Source organism: Protobothrops mucrosquamatus, unplaced genomic scaffold, assembly GCF_001527695.2.
Source record: "Protobothrops mucrosquamatus isolate PMUCROS unplaced genomic scaffold, P.Mucros_1.0 scaffold_167, whole genome shotgun sequence".
Lineage (NCBI taxonomy): Eukaryota > Metazoa > Chordata > Lepidosauria > Squamata > Viperidae > Protobothrops > Protobothrops mucrosquamatus.
In genome coordinates this window covers 452,881-466,492 of record NW_015386243.1, presented here as the reverse complement: position 1 = coordinate 466,492, position 13,612 = coordinate 452,881, and the positions used below count along the sequence as shown (strand labels likewise).

Below are 13,612 nucleotides of genomic sequence, written 5' to 3'. Positions count from 1 at the left end.
AACTAATGTAATTAAAAACTAATATACTGAAATAATATTCCCCATATACAAGTAGATTTTTAGTAAATAAAAGATGGAAAAAGTAACATACAGTAGATTCTTGAGAAGTTTTGCATTACATGGCTGATCTTTCCTTCCTTCCTTCCTTCCTTCCTTCCTTCCTTCCTTCCTTCCTTCCTTCCTTCCTTCCTTCCTTCCTCTTTCTTTCTCTCTCTCTCCCTTCCTTCTTTTTTCTTTCTTTCTTTCTTTCTTTCTTTCTTTCTTTCTTTCTTTCTTTCTTTCTTTCTTTCTTTCTTTCTTTCTTTTCTGTCTTCCTTTCTTCCTTCCTTCCTTCCTCTCTCTTTCTTTCTTTCTTTCTTTCTTTCTTTCTTTCTTTCTTCTTCCTTCCTTCCTTCCTTCCTTCCTTTCTTTCTTTTCAGAAATGTATGATCATGGCAGAACAAAGTCAAGTTTGGATCGGCTCTGCAGATTCCGTCATTTATTTGATCAACACCCACAGCATGTCTTGCAATAAGCAACTGAACGACCATCGCTTTGAAATTGTGGACATCGTGGTGGATAACAGAGAGAGCCTCCCCAGGTGGGTGGAGGATAGTGTGTGTGTGTGTGTGTGTCCCTTATTAAAAATCCAGAGGAAGAACTTCGGGAGGAGCCAGTGACAGGAAGAGCTGATCTGGAAAGTCCAGAATTGGGCAAGGACCGGTTTGGCTCCCAGGTGCAGACTGCCTGGGGACTAACTTTCCAGGGGGATAATTTCCCGCTGAAAGATCTTCCAACAAATGCTAAAAAAATGAAAGGTCTCCAACCCGGCCCGGAAAGGGAGGCAGGCACCGCTACGTGCATGTGTGCAAATGGGCCGCGCACACGCATAAAAATGATGCACATGCACACAAATGGGCCACACGCGAGCACATGTGCACACACAAACAGGGCTGCACGGGCGCGAGTGCTGCAAATGGGGTGGCGCTAACACCGGTAGGATGCTCTGGGGTGGGGTCATGCTAGTGCCGGCGGGATGCTTGGAGCGGCACTAGCGCTAATGGTGAGAGCATGCCCGGTGACCAAGCAGCCACGGCCCGGTAGTGGACTGTGGCCCACAGGTTGTGGACCCCTGCATTAAACTTTCCTGTAGCAAAAGTTAAGGCAGACCTTATTTGGGAATTGAGTAACAGAAGAGCTAGAAGGGACCTTGGAGGTCTTCTAGTCCAGCCCCCTGCTCAAGCAGGAGACCCTATACCATTTCAGACAAGTGGCTGTCCAGTCTCTTCTTGAAGACCTCCAGTGTTAGACTGAAGAAACAGTAGAGATTGGATCTGCCATACAGATAGTCCTTGATTTATGAGCAGATACTTAGGGCCTGTTCGAAGTTATGACCGACCTTCCTGGGGGTTCTTTTGACCTGGTTCCAAAGTACTGATGGATCCCTCGCCGGGGTCATCTACCTCTGCAACCAGCTCACATTTACAGCTCTTTTCCAGCATCCTGTGGTCCTGTGACAACATTTTGTGCCGTTTTTTGCCAAAAAAACTTCCATTTGCTTCTGGGTTTTTGGCAAAACCTCCCCAAAGCAAACCACAACCCCCTCAAAACGGCCCTAAAATTGGGTCGGTCTTGTAGGCTCACGTGATTTACGACTATCACGTCTTAGGATTTTAACGATGCACAGGCTCCATCCCGGCCATCACTGGAGGACTACCTGGGCTGATTTTTGCACCGGTTTGTAAGAAGTGTGTTTTTTCACCCCTTTGAGTAGTGAGGCGTATTCCTGCAGCGTGGACGGCACAGTCATTGCTTGGAACATCAGCACTTTGAAAGTGAACCGCCGATTCCAGCTGCCCTACGAAACGGTGACTTCGATTCAGTTCTACAAGAACCGACTTTGGTGCTGTGAGTTTCCCGCACGGCTCCCGGATGGATTTGAAGTGCGGGTGGCCAGAGCCCTCCCTCCGTCCCGGGATCACACGATTGCATTTTGGTTGCTTAGCAACCTGCCCCCCATCACAGCTGTTTGCAGCATCCCATGGTTACACGAATGTGATTTGTGACCTTTTTTTTGGCTGGAAACCGGCATTTACTTCCGGTTCCCATCCAGAACGCCCACTATGGCCAGTGGGTTCACTCATTGACTATGGATTTGCTTAACGACCGCCGAGAAAAATAAAATAAAATCAGGTCAACCACATAACGGTACCCTTAACAACCAGCACAAGTTACGACTGCAATTCCAGGCTTCAGTTACGGCCCTAAGACTCCCTTTATGCAACCCCCCCCCCCCAGTTTTATTCCCCATGAATTTAAGCGGATGGGATTAATTCCATGTTTACCATTTAAATCCCCTTTTGCTTTTCGCCACCGTCCCGTGTCACCGTCTGTTTTGGTGGGGTTATTTCCAGCCCTAAACTCTTGTGTTGTCTGTTTGCTTTAAGGTGTACAAGACCACATCGTTGTGGTCACCACAAACGGGCTGGTTCGCCAACAGCTGAAGCTGCAGAACGTGCCCAGCGGACTCCCGACGCCTTTGCTCTGCTTCCAGTTGTTTCCCGAGGTAACCTGTTCCTAGCGTGGCAGGGGTCGTCCTTGACGTACGACCGCAATCGAGGCCAACATTTTTGGTTGCTAAGCGAGACAGCTGTTAAGGGAACTTTGCCCGATTTTACGACCTTTGGTTCCCACCGTTGCTAAATGAATCAGTGCAGTTGTGATGACCCAGGGCACAGCAGTAGTTGAGCCTGCCTGCATTGTTCCCTCCTTCTCTCCACTCTCCGTGCTCTAGGATCAGGTGGGGGTGGCCCTTGCTCATCGCCTGAACTCTGCCTCTCCTGTTCATCCTGTCCCACTCCTGAAGGGCCCTGGCCTGCCTCGGCCTGCTCTTCCCCACATTCCTCTGAAGCCACAGACACCTCTCCCTCGGCCTCCCGTTCCAGCTCATTTTCCTCCGCAGATTCAGGCTCCGACAGAGACATAACAGCAGTTGTTAAGTTAGTAACATGGTTCTTCAGCAAATCTGCCTTCCCCCGTTGACTTCGTGCTTCAGAAAGTGACAAAAGGGGACCACGTGACCCCAGGGTATACATACACGCGTCCGTCACAAACCTGAATCGGTTGCCAAGTTACAACAGCACTAAAAAAGAGTGACTTCTGATCATTTTTCACACTTAACAATTGTTGCAGTATCACCGTGGTCCCGTGATCAACATTTGGAAGCAGTAGCAATAGCACCTAGACTTATTTTCCGCTTCACAGGGCTTCACAGCCCTCTCTAAGCGGTTTATGGAATCAGCCTATTGCCCCAATCAATCTGGGTCCTCATTTTGCTGACCTTGGAAGGATGGAAGGCTGAGTCAACCTTGAGCTGGTCAGGATCGAACTGCTGGCTGTGGGCAAACTCAGCCTGCAAAACTGCATTCTAACCATTGCGCCACCAGGAAGGAAAGAAGGAGGGAGGGAGGGAGGGAGGAAGGAAACGCAATAGCATTTAGACTTATATACCGCTTCACAGTGCTTTACAGCCCCCTGCAAGCGGTTTAGAGTCAGCCTATTGCCCCCAACAATCTGGGTCCTCATTTCACCGACCTCGGAAGGATGTAAAGCTAAGTCAACCGGTCAGGATCGAACTGCCAAACTGCTGGCAGTCAGCAAAATTAGCCTGCAGTACTGCATTCTAACCACTGCGCCACCGCGGCTCTATTCGACACGGTTGTCTGATGTTGCCTGCTTTTTTTTTCATGTTGGTCTTAGCGGGATGAAGCGTGGGCTTCGTGGTCCGGCAGCAGCGAGCTCTTCATCTGGAAGATGGAGGATTTCTCAACCCCCTTGCAGAAGCTGAGCCTGTCGGACTGTTCAGAAATCACCTGCGTGATCAAAGTGAAAAACCAGGTGCGCCAAGCGTGTAGGAATTCTCCTTGCTGGTTTTTTTTTTTTGTTCTGCTGGCTTTTTGTAGTGATCTTGGCCAAAATGGGGGTGTCGTGGGTGACCACAAGTCCATCTCTTTGCTTAAAATGAGAGCCAGTTTGGTCCTAGTGGTTAAGACACCAGGATAGAAACCAGGAGACCGTGAGTTTTAGTCACGCCTTCGCCGTGAAAACCAGCAAGGTGACTTTGGGCCAATCATTAGGAGACGGTGAGTTCTAGTCCTGCTTTAGACATGAAAGTCGGATGGCTGACTTTGGGCCAATCACCAGGAGACAGTGAGTTCTAGTTCTGCCTTAGCCATGAAAGCCGGATGGGTGACTTTGGGCCAATCACCAGGGGACGGTGAGTTCTAGTCCCGCCTTAGGCATGAAAGCCGGCTGGGTGACTTTGGGCCAATCACCAGGAGACGGTGAGTTCTAGTCCCGCCTTAGGCATGAAAGCCGGCTGGGNAACTAATGTAATTAAAAACTAATATACTGAAATAATATTCCCCATATACAAGTAGATTTTTAGTAAATAAAAGATGGAAAAAGTAACATACAGTAGATTCTTGAGAAGTTTTGCATTACATGGCTGATCTTTCCTTCCTTCCTTCCTTCCTTCCTTCCTTCCTTCCTTCCTTCCTTCCTTCCTTCCTTCCTTCCTTCCTTCCTCTTTCTTTCTCTCTCTCTCTCTCTCCCTTCCTTCTTTTTCTTTCTTTCTTTCTTTCTTTCTTTCTTTCTTTCTTTCTTTCTGTCTTTTCTGTCTTCCTTCCTTCCTCTTTCTCTTTTTCTTTCTTTCTTTCTTTCTTTCTTTCTTTCTTTCTTTCTTTCTTTCTTTCTTTCTTTCTTCTTTCTTTCTTTTTTCTTTCTTTCTTCTTCCTTCCTTCCTTCTTTCCTTCCTTCCTTCCTTCCTTCCTTCCTTCCTTTCTTTCTGTCTTTTCTGTCTTCCTTCCTTCCTCTTCCTCTCTTTCTTTCTTTCTTTCTTTCTTTCTTTCTTTCTTTCTTTCTTTCTTTCTTTCTTTCTTTCTTTCTTTCTTTCTTTCTTTCTTCTTCCTTCCTTCCTTCCTTCCTTCCTTTCTTTCTTCCTTTCTTTCTTTTCAGAAATGTATGATCATGGCAGAACAAAGTCAAGTTTGGATCGGCTCTGCAGATTCTGTCATTTATTTGATCAACACCCACAGCATGTCTTGCAATAAGCAACTGAACGACCATCGCTTTGAAATTGTGGACATCGTGGTGGATAACAGAGAGAGCCTCCCCAGGTGGGTGGAGGACAGCATGTGTGTGTGTGTGTCCCTTATTAAAAATCCAGAGGAAAAACTTCGGGAGGAGCCAGTGACAGGAAGAGCTGATCTGGAAAGTCCACAATTGGGCAAGGACTGGTTTAGCTCCCAGGTGCAGACAGCCTGGGGACTAACTTTCCGGTGGGATAATTTCCGCTGAAAGATCGTCCTACGAATGCTAAAAAAATGAAAGGTCTCCAACCTGGCCCGGAAAGGGAGGCAGGCACCGCTACGTGCGTGTGTGCAAATGCACACTCGTGTAAAAATGACCCCCATGCACATGCGCACAAATGGGCCACACGTGAGCGCATGTGCACACACAAACAGGGCTGCACGTGCACGAGTGCTGCAAATGGGGTGGTGCTAGCGTCGGTGGGATGCTCTGGGGCGGGGCGATGCTAGTGCTGGCGGGATGCTCGGGGCGGTGCTAGCACCAGTGGGATGCTCAGGACGGCACTAGCACTAGTGTGAGGGTGAGAGCATGCCCGGTGACCAAACGGCCACGGCCCGGTAGTGCAGGTTGAGGACCCCTGCATTAAACTTTCCTGTAGCAAAAGTTAAGGCAGATCTTATTTGGGAATTGACGAACAGAAGAGCTAGAAGGGACCTTGGAGGTCTTCTAGTCCAGCCCCCTGCTCAAGCAGGAGACCCTATACCATTTCAGACAAGTTGCTGTCCAGTCTCTTCTTGGAAGACCTCCAGTGTTAGACTAAAGAAACAGTAGAGATTGGATGTGCCATACAGATAGTCCTTGATTTATGACCAGACACTTAGAGCCTGTTCGAAGTTATGACCGACCTTCCTGGGGGTTCTTCTGACCTGGTTCCAAGGTACTGATGGATCCCTCGCCGTGGTCATGTGCCTCTGCAACCAGCTTGCATTTACAGCTTTTTTCCGGCATCCTGCGGTCCCGTGACAACGTTTCGTGCCGGGTTTTTTGCCAAAAAACTTCCATTTGCTTCTGGGTTTTTGGCAAAACCTCCCCAAAGCAAACCACAACCCTCTCAAAACAGCCCTAAAATTGGGTCGGTCTTTTAGGCTCACGTGATTTACGACTATCACGTCTTAGGATTTTAACGACGCACAGGCTCCATCCCGGCCGTCACTGGAGGACTACCTGGGCTGATTTTTGCACCGGTTTGTAAGAAGTGTGTTTTTTCACCCCTTTGAGCAGCGAGGCGTATTCCTGCAGCGTGGACGGCACAGTCATTGCTTGGAACATCAGCACTTTGAAAGTGAACCGCCGATTCCAGCTGCCCTACGAAACGGTGACTTCGATTCAGTTCTACAAGAACCGACTTTGGTGCTGTGAGTTTCCCGCACGGCTCCCGGATGGATTTGAAGTGCGGGTGGCCAGGGCCCTCCCTCCCGGGGTCACATGATTGCATTTTGGCTGCTTAGCAACCTGCCCCCCCCCATCACAGCTGTTTGCAGCATCCCATGGTTACACGAATGTGATTTGTGACCTTTTTTTTGGCTGGAAACCGGCATTTACTTCCGGTTCCCATCCAGAATGCTCACTATGGCCAGTGGGTTCACTCATTGACTATGGATTTGCTTAACGACCGCCGAGAAAAATAAAATCAGGTCAACCACATAACGGCAGGCTTAACCACCAGCATGAGTTACGACTGCAATTCCAGGCTCGGTTATGGCCCTAAGACTCCCTTTATGCAAATCCCCCCCCCAGTTTTATTCCCCGTGAATTTAAGCGGATGGGATTAATTCCATGTTTACCATTTAGAGCCCCTTTTGCTTTTCACCGCCGTCCCGTGTCACCGTCTGTTTTAGTGGAGTTATTTCCAGCCCTAAACTCTTGTGTTGTCTGTTTGCTTTAAGGTATACAAGACCACATCGTTGTGGTCACCACAAACGGGCTGGTTCGCCAACAGCTGAAGCTGCAGAACGTGCCCAGCGGACTCCCGACGCCTTTGCTCTGCTTCCAGTTGTTTCCCGAGGTAACCTGTTCCTAGCGTGGCAGGGGTCGTCCTTGACGTACGACCGCAATCGAGGCCAACATTTTTGGTTGCTAAGCGAGACAGCCATTAAGGGAACTTTGCCCGATTTTATGATCTTTGGTTCCCACCGTTGCTAAGTGAATCAATGCAGTTGTGATGACCCAGGGCATAGCACAGAGGCAATGCAGTCAGCTGGCAATTCAAACACTTCTTTTATGGCTGCAAATTCTCCCCAAATGCTCCCACTTTTGCTGGCAAGCCTCCAACACAAGAACATACACGCACACCCCTTCAGCCGACTCTGGCTGAAAGTAGGTTCAAACACAGTCTGATTAGCATAAGAAAGTACTCAAGGCCATTGAGATAACAAGGAAGAAAACATAAACTTAACGAGTCTGTTTGAATCCGAGCTTGTTTGAGCAGCTTTCAAAAGAGAGAATCCGAAATACAGTCCGAGGTCTTTAAACATTCAAGTAACGTGGTCAGTCAATCCAGTAGTCTGAGTTTCCAGGTTTCCAAACACAAGTCACAGAACAAGAGATCAGCAACAATACACAACACTCCAAGGAATCAGCGTTTGTTCCCGACAAATGCCTCTCCACACAGCGTCTCCTTAAATCTCAGTCTCCAGGTGTTCCTTGTGGAGAAGGGTGGGACGCTCTCCTCCTGAGTAGTTGAGCCTGCCTGCGTTATTTCCTCTTTCTCTCCACTCTCTGTGCTCTAGGATCAGGAGGGGGTGGCCCTTGCTCATCGCCTGAACACTGCCTCTCCTGTTCATCCTGTCCCACTCCTGAAGGGCCCTGGCCTGCCTCGGCCTGCTCTTCCCCACATTCCTCTGAAGCCACAGACCCCTCTCCCTCGACCTCCACAGGGTCCCCTTCCAGCTCATTTTCCTCCGTAGATTCAGGCTCTGATGGAGGCATAACAGCAGTTAAGTTAGTAACACCATTTTTCAGCAAATCTGGCTGGCCCCCGGTGACTTTGTGCGCCGGAAAGTCGCAAAAGGGGATCACGTGACCCCAGGGTATACATACACGCGTCCGTCACAAACCTGAATCGGTTGCCAAGTTACAACAGCACTAAAAAAGAGTGACTTCTGATCATTTTTCACACTTAACAATTGTTGCAGTATCACCATGGTCCCGTGATCAACATTTGGAAGCAGTAGCAATAGCACCTAGACTTATTTTCCGCTTCACAGGGCTTCACAGCCCTCTCTAAGCGGTTTATGGAATCAGCCTATTGCCCCCATCAATCTGGGTCCTCATTTTGCTGACCTCGGAAGGATGGAAGGCTGAGTCAACCTTGAGCCGGTCAGGATCGAACTGCTGGCTGTGGACAAACTCAGCCTGCAAAACTGCATTCTAACCACTGCGCCACCAGAAAGGAAGGAAGGAAGGAGGGAGGGAGGGAGGGAGGAAAAGCAATAGCATTTAGACATATACCGCTTCACAGTGCTTTACAGCCCCCTCTAAGCAGTTTATGGAGTCAGTCTATTGCCCCCAACAATCTGGGTCCTCATTTTACCGACCTCGGAAGGATGGAAAGTTGAGTCAAGCGGTCAGGATCGAACTGCCAAACTGTGGCAGTCAGCAAAATTAGCCTGCAGTACCGCATTCTAACCACGGCGCCACCACGGCTCTATTCGACACGGTTGTCTGATGTTGCCTGCTTTTTTTTTTCATGTTGGTCTTAGCGGGATGAAGCGTGGGCTTCGTGGTCCGGCAGCAGCGAGCTCTTGATCTGGAAGATGGAGGATTTCTCAACCCCCTTGCAGAAGCTGAGCCTGTCGGACTGTTCAGAAATCACCTGCGTGATCAAAGTGAAAAACCAGGTGCGCCAAGCGTGTAGGAATTCTCCTTGGTGGGTTTTTTTTTTTGTTCTGCTGGCTTTTTGTAGTGATCTTGGCCAAAATGGGGGTGTTGTGGGTGACCACAAGTCCATCTGTTTGCTTAAAATGAGAGCCAGTTTGGTCCTAGTGGTTAAGACACCAGGACAGAAACCAAGAGACCGTGAGTTTTAGTCACACCTTCGCCGTGAAAACCAGCAAGGTGACTTTGGGCCAATCATTAGGAGACGGTGAGTTCTAGTCCTGCTTTAGACATGAAAGTCGGATGGCTGACTTTGGGCCAATCACCAGGAAACAGTGAGTTCTAGTCCCGCCTTAGGCATGAAAGCCGGCTGGGTGACTTTGGGCCAATCACCAGGAGACAGTGAGTTCTAGTCCCGCCTTAGGCATGAAAGTCGGATGGCTGACTTTGGGCCAATCACCAGGAAACAGTGAGTTCTAGTCCCGCCTTAGGCATGAAAGCCGGCTGGGTGACTTTGGGCCAATCACCAGGAGACGGTGAGTTCTAGTCCCGCCTTAGGCATGAAAGTTGAATGGGTGACTTTGGGCCAATCACCAGGAGAAGGTGAGTTCTAGTCCCGCCTTAGGCATGAAAGCCGGCTGGGTGACTTTGGGCCAATCACCAGGAGACAGTGAGTTCTAGCTCTTCCTTAGGCATGAAAGTTGGATGGCTGACTTTGGGCCAATCACTAGGAGACAGTGAGTTCTAGTCCCGCCTTAGGCATGAAAGTCGGATGGGTGACTTTGGGCCAATCACCAGGAGACAGTGAGTTCTAGTTCTGCCTTAGGCATGAAAGCTGGCTGGGTGACTTTGGGCCAATCACTAGAAGACAGTGAGTTCTAGTCCCACCTTAGGCATGAAAGTTGGATGGGTGACTTTGGGCCAATCACCAGGAGACGGTGAGTTCTAGTTCTGCCTTAGGCATAAAAGCCAGCTGGGTGGGCCAGTCACTCACTCTCAGCCCCCCCCCCCCACCTCACAGGATTGTCGTTGTGGGAAAAACAAGAGGAAGAAGGAGTACTAGATATATTTGCTACCTTCAGTATTTATAAAAATCAATAAAGGACTTAAGTGTTCAAAAGGACAGGGTGGACAAGAATCCGCTTTCATAGACCAATTACAACCTATTTTATTGGTCAATAAAGATAAAATTGTTCAAAGCTCCTGGCTCAAAGGAAGAAGGAAGTGTTTAGAAGAAAGGGGCAAGCCAACTGAACATTTAATGTGATTTATTTAATAAATCACCTATTATGGGGCCAGACTTCTGATCTGCTCTGTGACTTTATACATGGCTTTACCACTAGGAGGCAGTGAACGATCATTTTACTTACATTATACCAGCAGGTGTAAAACCAGAAATACACCCTGAAATATTTTTTCCCATTTTAGAGAACCTCTAATATGAGGGCATGACCTAACATCGTCACTCTAATTGTCTAGTCCGGTGTTTCTCAAACCTGGCAACTCTTAAGATGTGTGGACCTCAACTCCCTGAATTCCCCAGCCAGCATGTGTGCTTGTTGCAAAAATAAAAATAAAAATAAAGAACATTTAGTTTAATCAATGCCCAAAGAGTAACAGATGAGTCCATGTGCCTCCTTTTCCCTTCCAGGCCTCTACTAGATGCATGTCCTAAAACGGGTAGGCAACCTGGGCTCTTTTATGACTCGTGGACTTCAACTCCCAGAATTCCTGAGCCAGCATGGCTCAGCTTGGAAACCTCTCCCTTTCCCCTCAGCATGGCTGGCTCAGGAATTCTGGGAGTTGAAGTCCACGAACCATAAAAGAGCCAAGGTTGCCTACTTCTGGCCTAGGCCGCTTTCTGACTCGTGGACTTCAACTCCCAGAATTCCTGAGCCAGTATGGCTCAGCTTGGAAACCTCTCCCTTTCCCCTCAGCATGTCTATCTCAGGAATTCTGGGAGTTGAAGTCCATGAATCATAAAAGAGCCAAGGTTGCCTACTTCTGGCTTAGGCCGCTTTCTGACTCGTGGACTTCAACTCCCAGAATTCCTGAGCCAGCATGGCTCATCTTGGAAACCTCTCCCTTTCCCCTCAGCATGGCTGGCTCAGGAATTCTGGGAGTTGAAGTCCACGAATCATAAAGAGCCAAGGTTGCCTACTTCTGGCCTAGGCCGCTTTCTGACTCGTGGACTTCAACTCCCAGAACTCCTGAGCCAGCATGGCTCAGCTTGGAAACCTCTCCCTTTCCCCTCAGCATGGCTGGCTCAGGAATTCTGGGAGTTGAAGTCCACGAATCCTAAAAGAGCCAAGATTGCCTACCTCTGGCCTAGGCCTAGGCAGCTTTCTGACTCGTGGACTTCAACTCCCAGAATTCCTGAGTCGGCATGGCTCAGCTTGAAAACCTCTCCCTTTCCCTTCAGCATGGCTGGCTCAGGAATTCTGGGAGTTGGAGTCCATGAGTCCTAAAAGAGCCCAGGTTGCCTACCCCTGTCCTAAAAGCTTTATTTCCTTTCCAGATGTGGGTCGGCGGCCGAGGACTCTCCCAAGGGAAGGTCAAAGGGAAGGTCTACGTGGTGGATATGGAAAGGAAACTGGTGGAAAAAGAGCTGGTTGGACACCCGGATGTCGTGAAGTCCTTGTGCTCTGCAGAGGATCGATACGTCCTGAGTGGAGGCGGAAAGGAAGAAGGGAAGATTGCGATCTGGAAGGTGGAAGAGAGTCTGGGCTTCCAGTTCGTTTAACGAATCATTTAAAAAACCTGAATATAGAAGCTAATGTTTCTTTTAATTTATTTCTGCCACAAATTGCATTACAAGGCCGTCCTCAACTTACAACAGTTCATTTCCTGACCGTTCAAAGCTACAGCGGCAGCGAAAAAGGTGACTTACGACCGTTTTTTACAGTTAACGACCCTGGCAGCAGCCCCAAAGGTCACGTGATCAAAATCCCTGGTTCATACTTATGACGGTCGCAGCGTCCCGGGGTCATGTGATCCTCTTTTGCGACCTTCCAACGAGCGAAGTCAACGAGGGAAAGGCGGTTTCACTAAACAGCCGGCTTACTCACTTATCAACTGCAGTGATCCACTTAACAACTCTGGCGAGAAAGGTCGTAAAATGGGGGCAAAGCTCACTTAACAAATGTCTCACTTAGCAACGGAAATTTTGGGCCCAATTGTGGCCGTAATTCGAGGACTACCTGTACTAAGAAGACAGCGTAGTCGGGAATCCCTGAATCCTTGTTAATACAGGCTGTCCTCGACTTACGGTTTCCCCCATTTTACGACCTTTCACACCACAGTCGTTAAGCGAATCACTGCTGATGTTAGGTTAGTAACATCGTTGTTAAGTGAATCTGGATTCCCCTCTTTGACTTTGCTTGTCGGAAGGTCGCAGAAGGGGATCGTGTGACCTCCGGAACACGGCCACCGTCATAAGTACGAATCAGTTTCCAAGTGCCTGAATTTTGATCACGTGACCTCTGATGATGCTGCGACAGTCGTAAGTGTGAAAAACGGTTGTAAGTCACTTTTTTCAGCGCCGTTGTAACTTCGAACGCTCGCTAAATGAACTGCTGTACCTTGAGAACTACCTGTCTATGTTAGTTCTTCCTAGCTGTGGATAGGAGACTGAGTAATACTATACCATATTGTAAATATTAGAGAATTATGTAACTTTTTGAAGGCTGACAGACTTCTAATAAAACCAGGACGTTTGAAAAGAGCTGCAATGAACTTTTTCTTTTTTTTAAAAAAAAAAGTGTAATTATCCACATGAAATGCCAAAGAAATACCAAACAAAAATACTATTAAATGCCAAACAGACATAGCCAAGGATAATAATAATATTATAATAATAAAGTTGGAAGGGATCTTGGAGGTCATCTAGTTTCCTGCTCAGGCAGGAAACCCTATACCATTTCAGACAAATGGCTGTCCAGTCTCTTCTTAAAAACTTCCAGTGTTGGAACATTCACCGCTTCTGGAGGCAGGTTGTTCCACTGGTTAATTGTTCTAACTGTCAGGAAGTTTCTCCTTAGTTCTAGGTTGCTTCTCTCCTTGATGAGTTTCCATCCGTTGTTCTTGTCCTGCCTTCAGGCGCTTTGGAGAATAGCTTGACTCCCTCTTCTTTGGGGCAGCCCCTGAGATATTGGAACACTGCTATCATGTCCCCCTTCGTCCTTCTCTTCATTAAACTAGACATACCCAATTCCTGCAACCGTTCCTTATATGCTTTAGCCTCCAGTCCACTAATCATCTTTGTTGCTCTTCTCTGTACTCTTTCTAGAGTCTCAGCATCTTTTTTACATCGTGACCAAAACTGGAAGCAGTATTCCAAGTGTGGCCTTACCAAGGCATTGTAGAGTGGTATTAATACTTCAGGTGATCTTGATTCTATCCCTCTGTTAATGCAGCCTAGCACTGTGTTGGCTTTTTTGGCAGCTGCAGCACACAGCTGGCTTATATCTCAGGGATTGTCCACTAGGAGTCCGAGATCCCTTTCACAGTTGGTACTATTGAGCAAGGTACCTCCTATACCAGGGGTGTCAAACTGCTGGCCCACGGGCTGGATGCGCTACGTGGAACCGCGCCCACCCCATTGCCGGCAATGGCAAAACCGACCCGATATGTTGTGCGACATCATGTGACATCGCAAATTTGACAT

General features: G+C 48.2%; 2 protein-coding genes across 2 annotated transcripts; both read left to right on the top strand.

The window, feature by feature from the left end:
• The first annotated feature begins 428 nt into the window (after positions 1–428).
• On the top strand, positions 429–4,433 carry LOC107292559 (DENN domain-containing protein 3-like). Its single transcript, XM_015821662.1, has 5 exons — positions 429–580; positions 1,754–1,887; positions 2,427–2,545; positions 3,739–3,876; positions 4,419–4,433. Exons 1-5 carry the CDS (start codon positions 432–434, stop codon positions 4,431–4,433), a joined length of 555 nt encoding a protein of 184 aa, XP_015677148.1. The 5' UTR covers positions 429–431.
• A 568-nt stretch (positions 4,434–5,001) lies between these two features.
• On the top strand, positions 5,002–11,735 carry LOC107292647 (DENN domain-containing protein 3-like). The gene is made up of 5 exons (XM_015821761.1): positions 5,002–5,156; positions 6,352–6,485; positions 7,017–7,135; positions 8,832–8,969; positions 11,465–11,735. The coding sequence occupies exons 1-5, from the start codon at positions 5,002–5,004 to the stop codon at positions 11,687–11,689; spliced, it is 771 nt and encodes a 256-aa protein (XP_015677247.1). The 3' UTR covers positions 11,690–11,735.
• Positions 11,736–13,612: the final 1,877 nt, after the last annotated feature.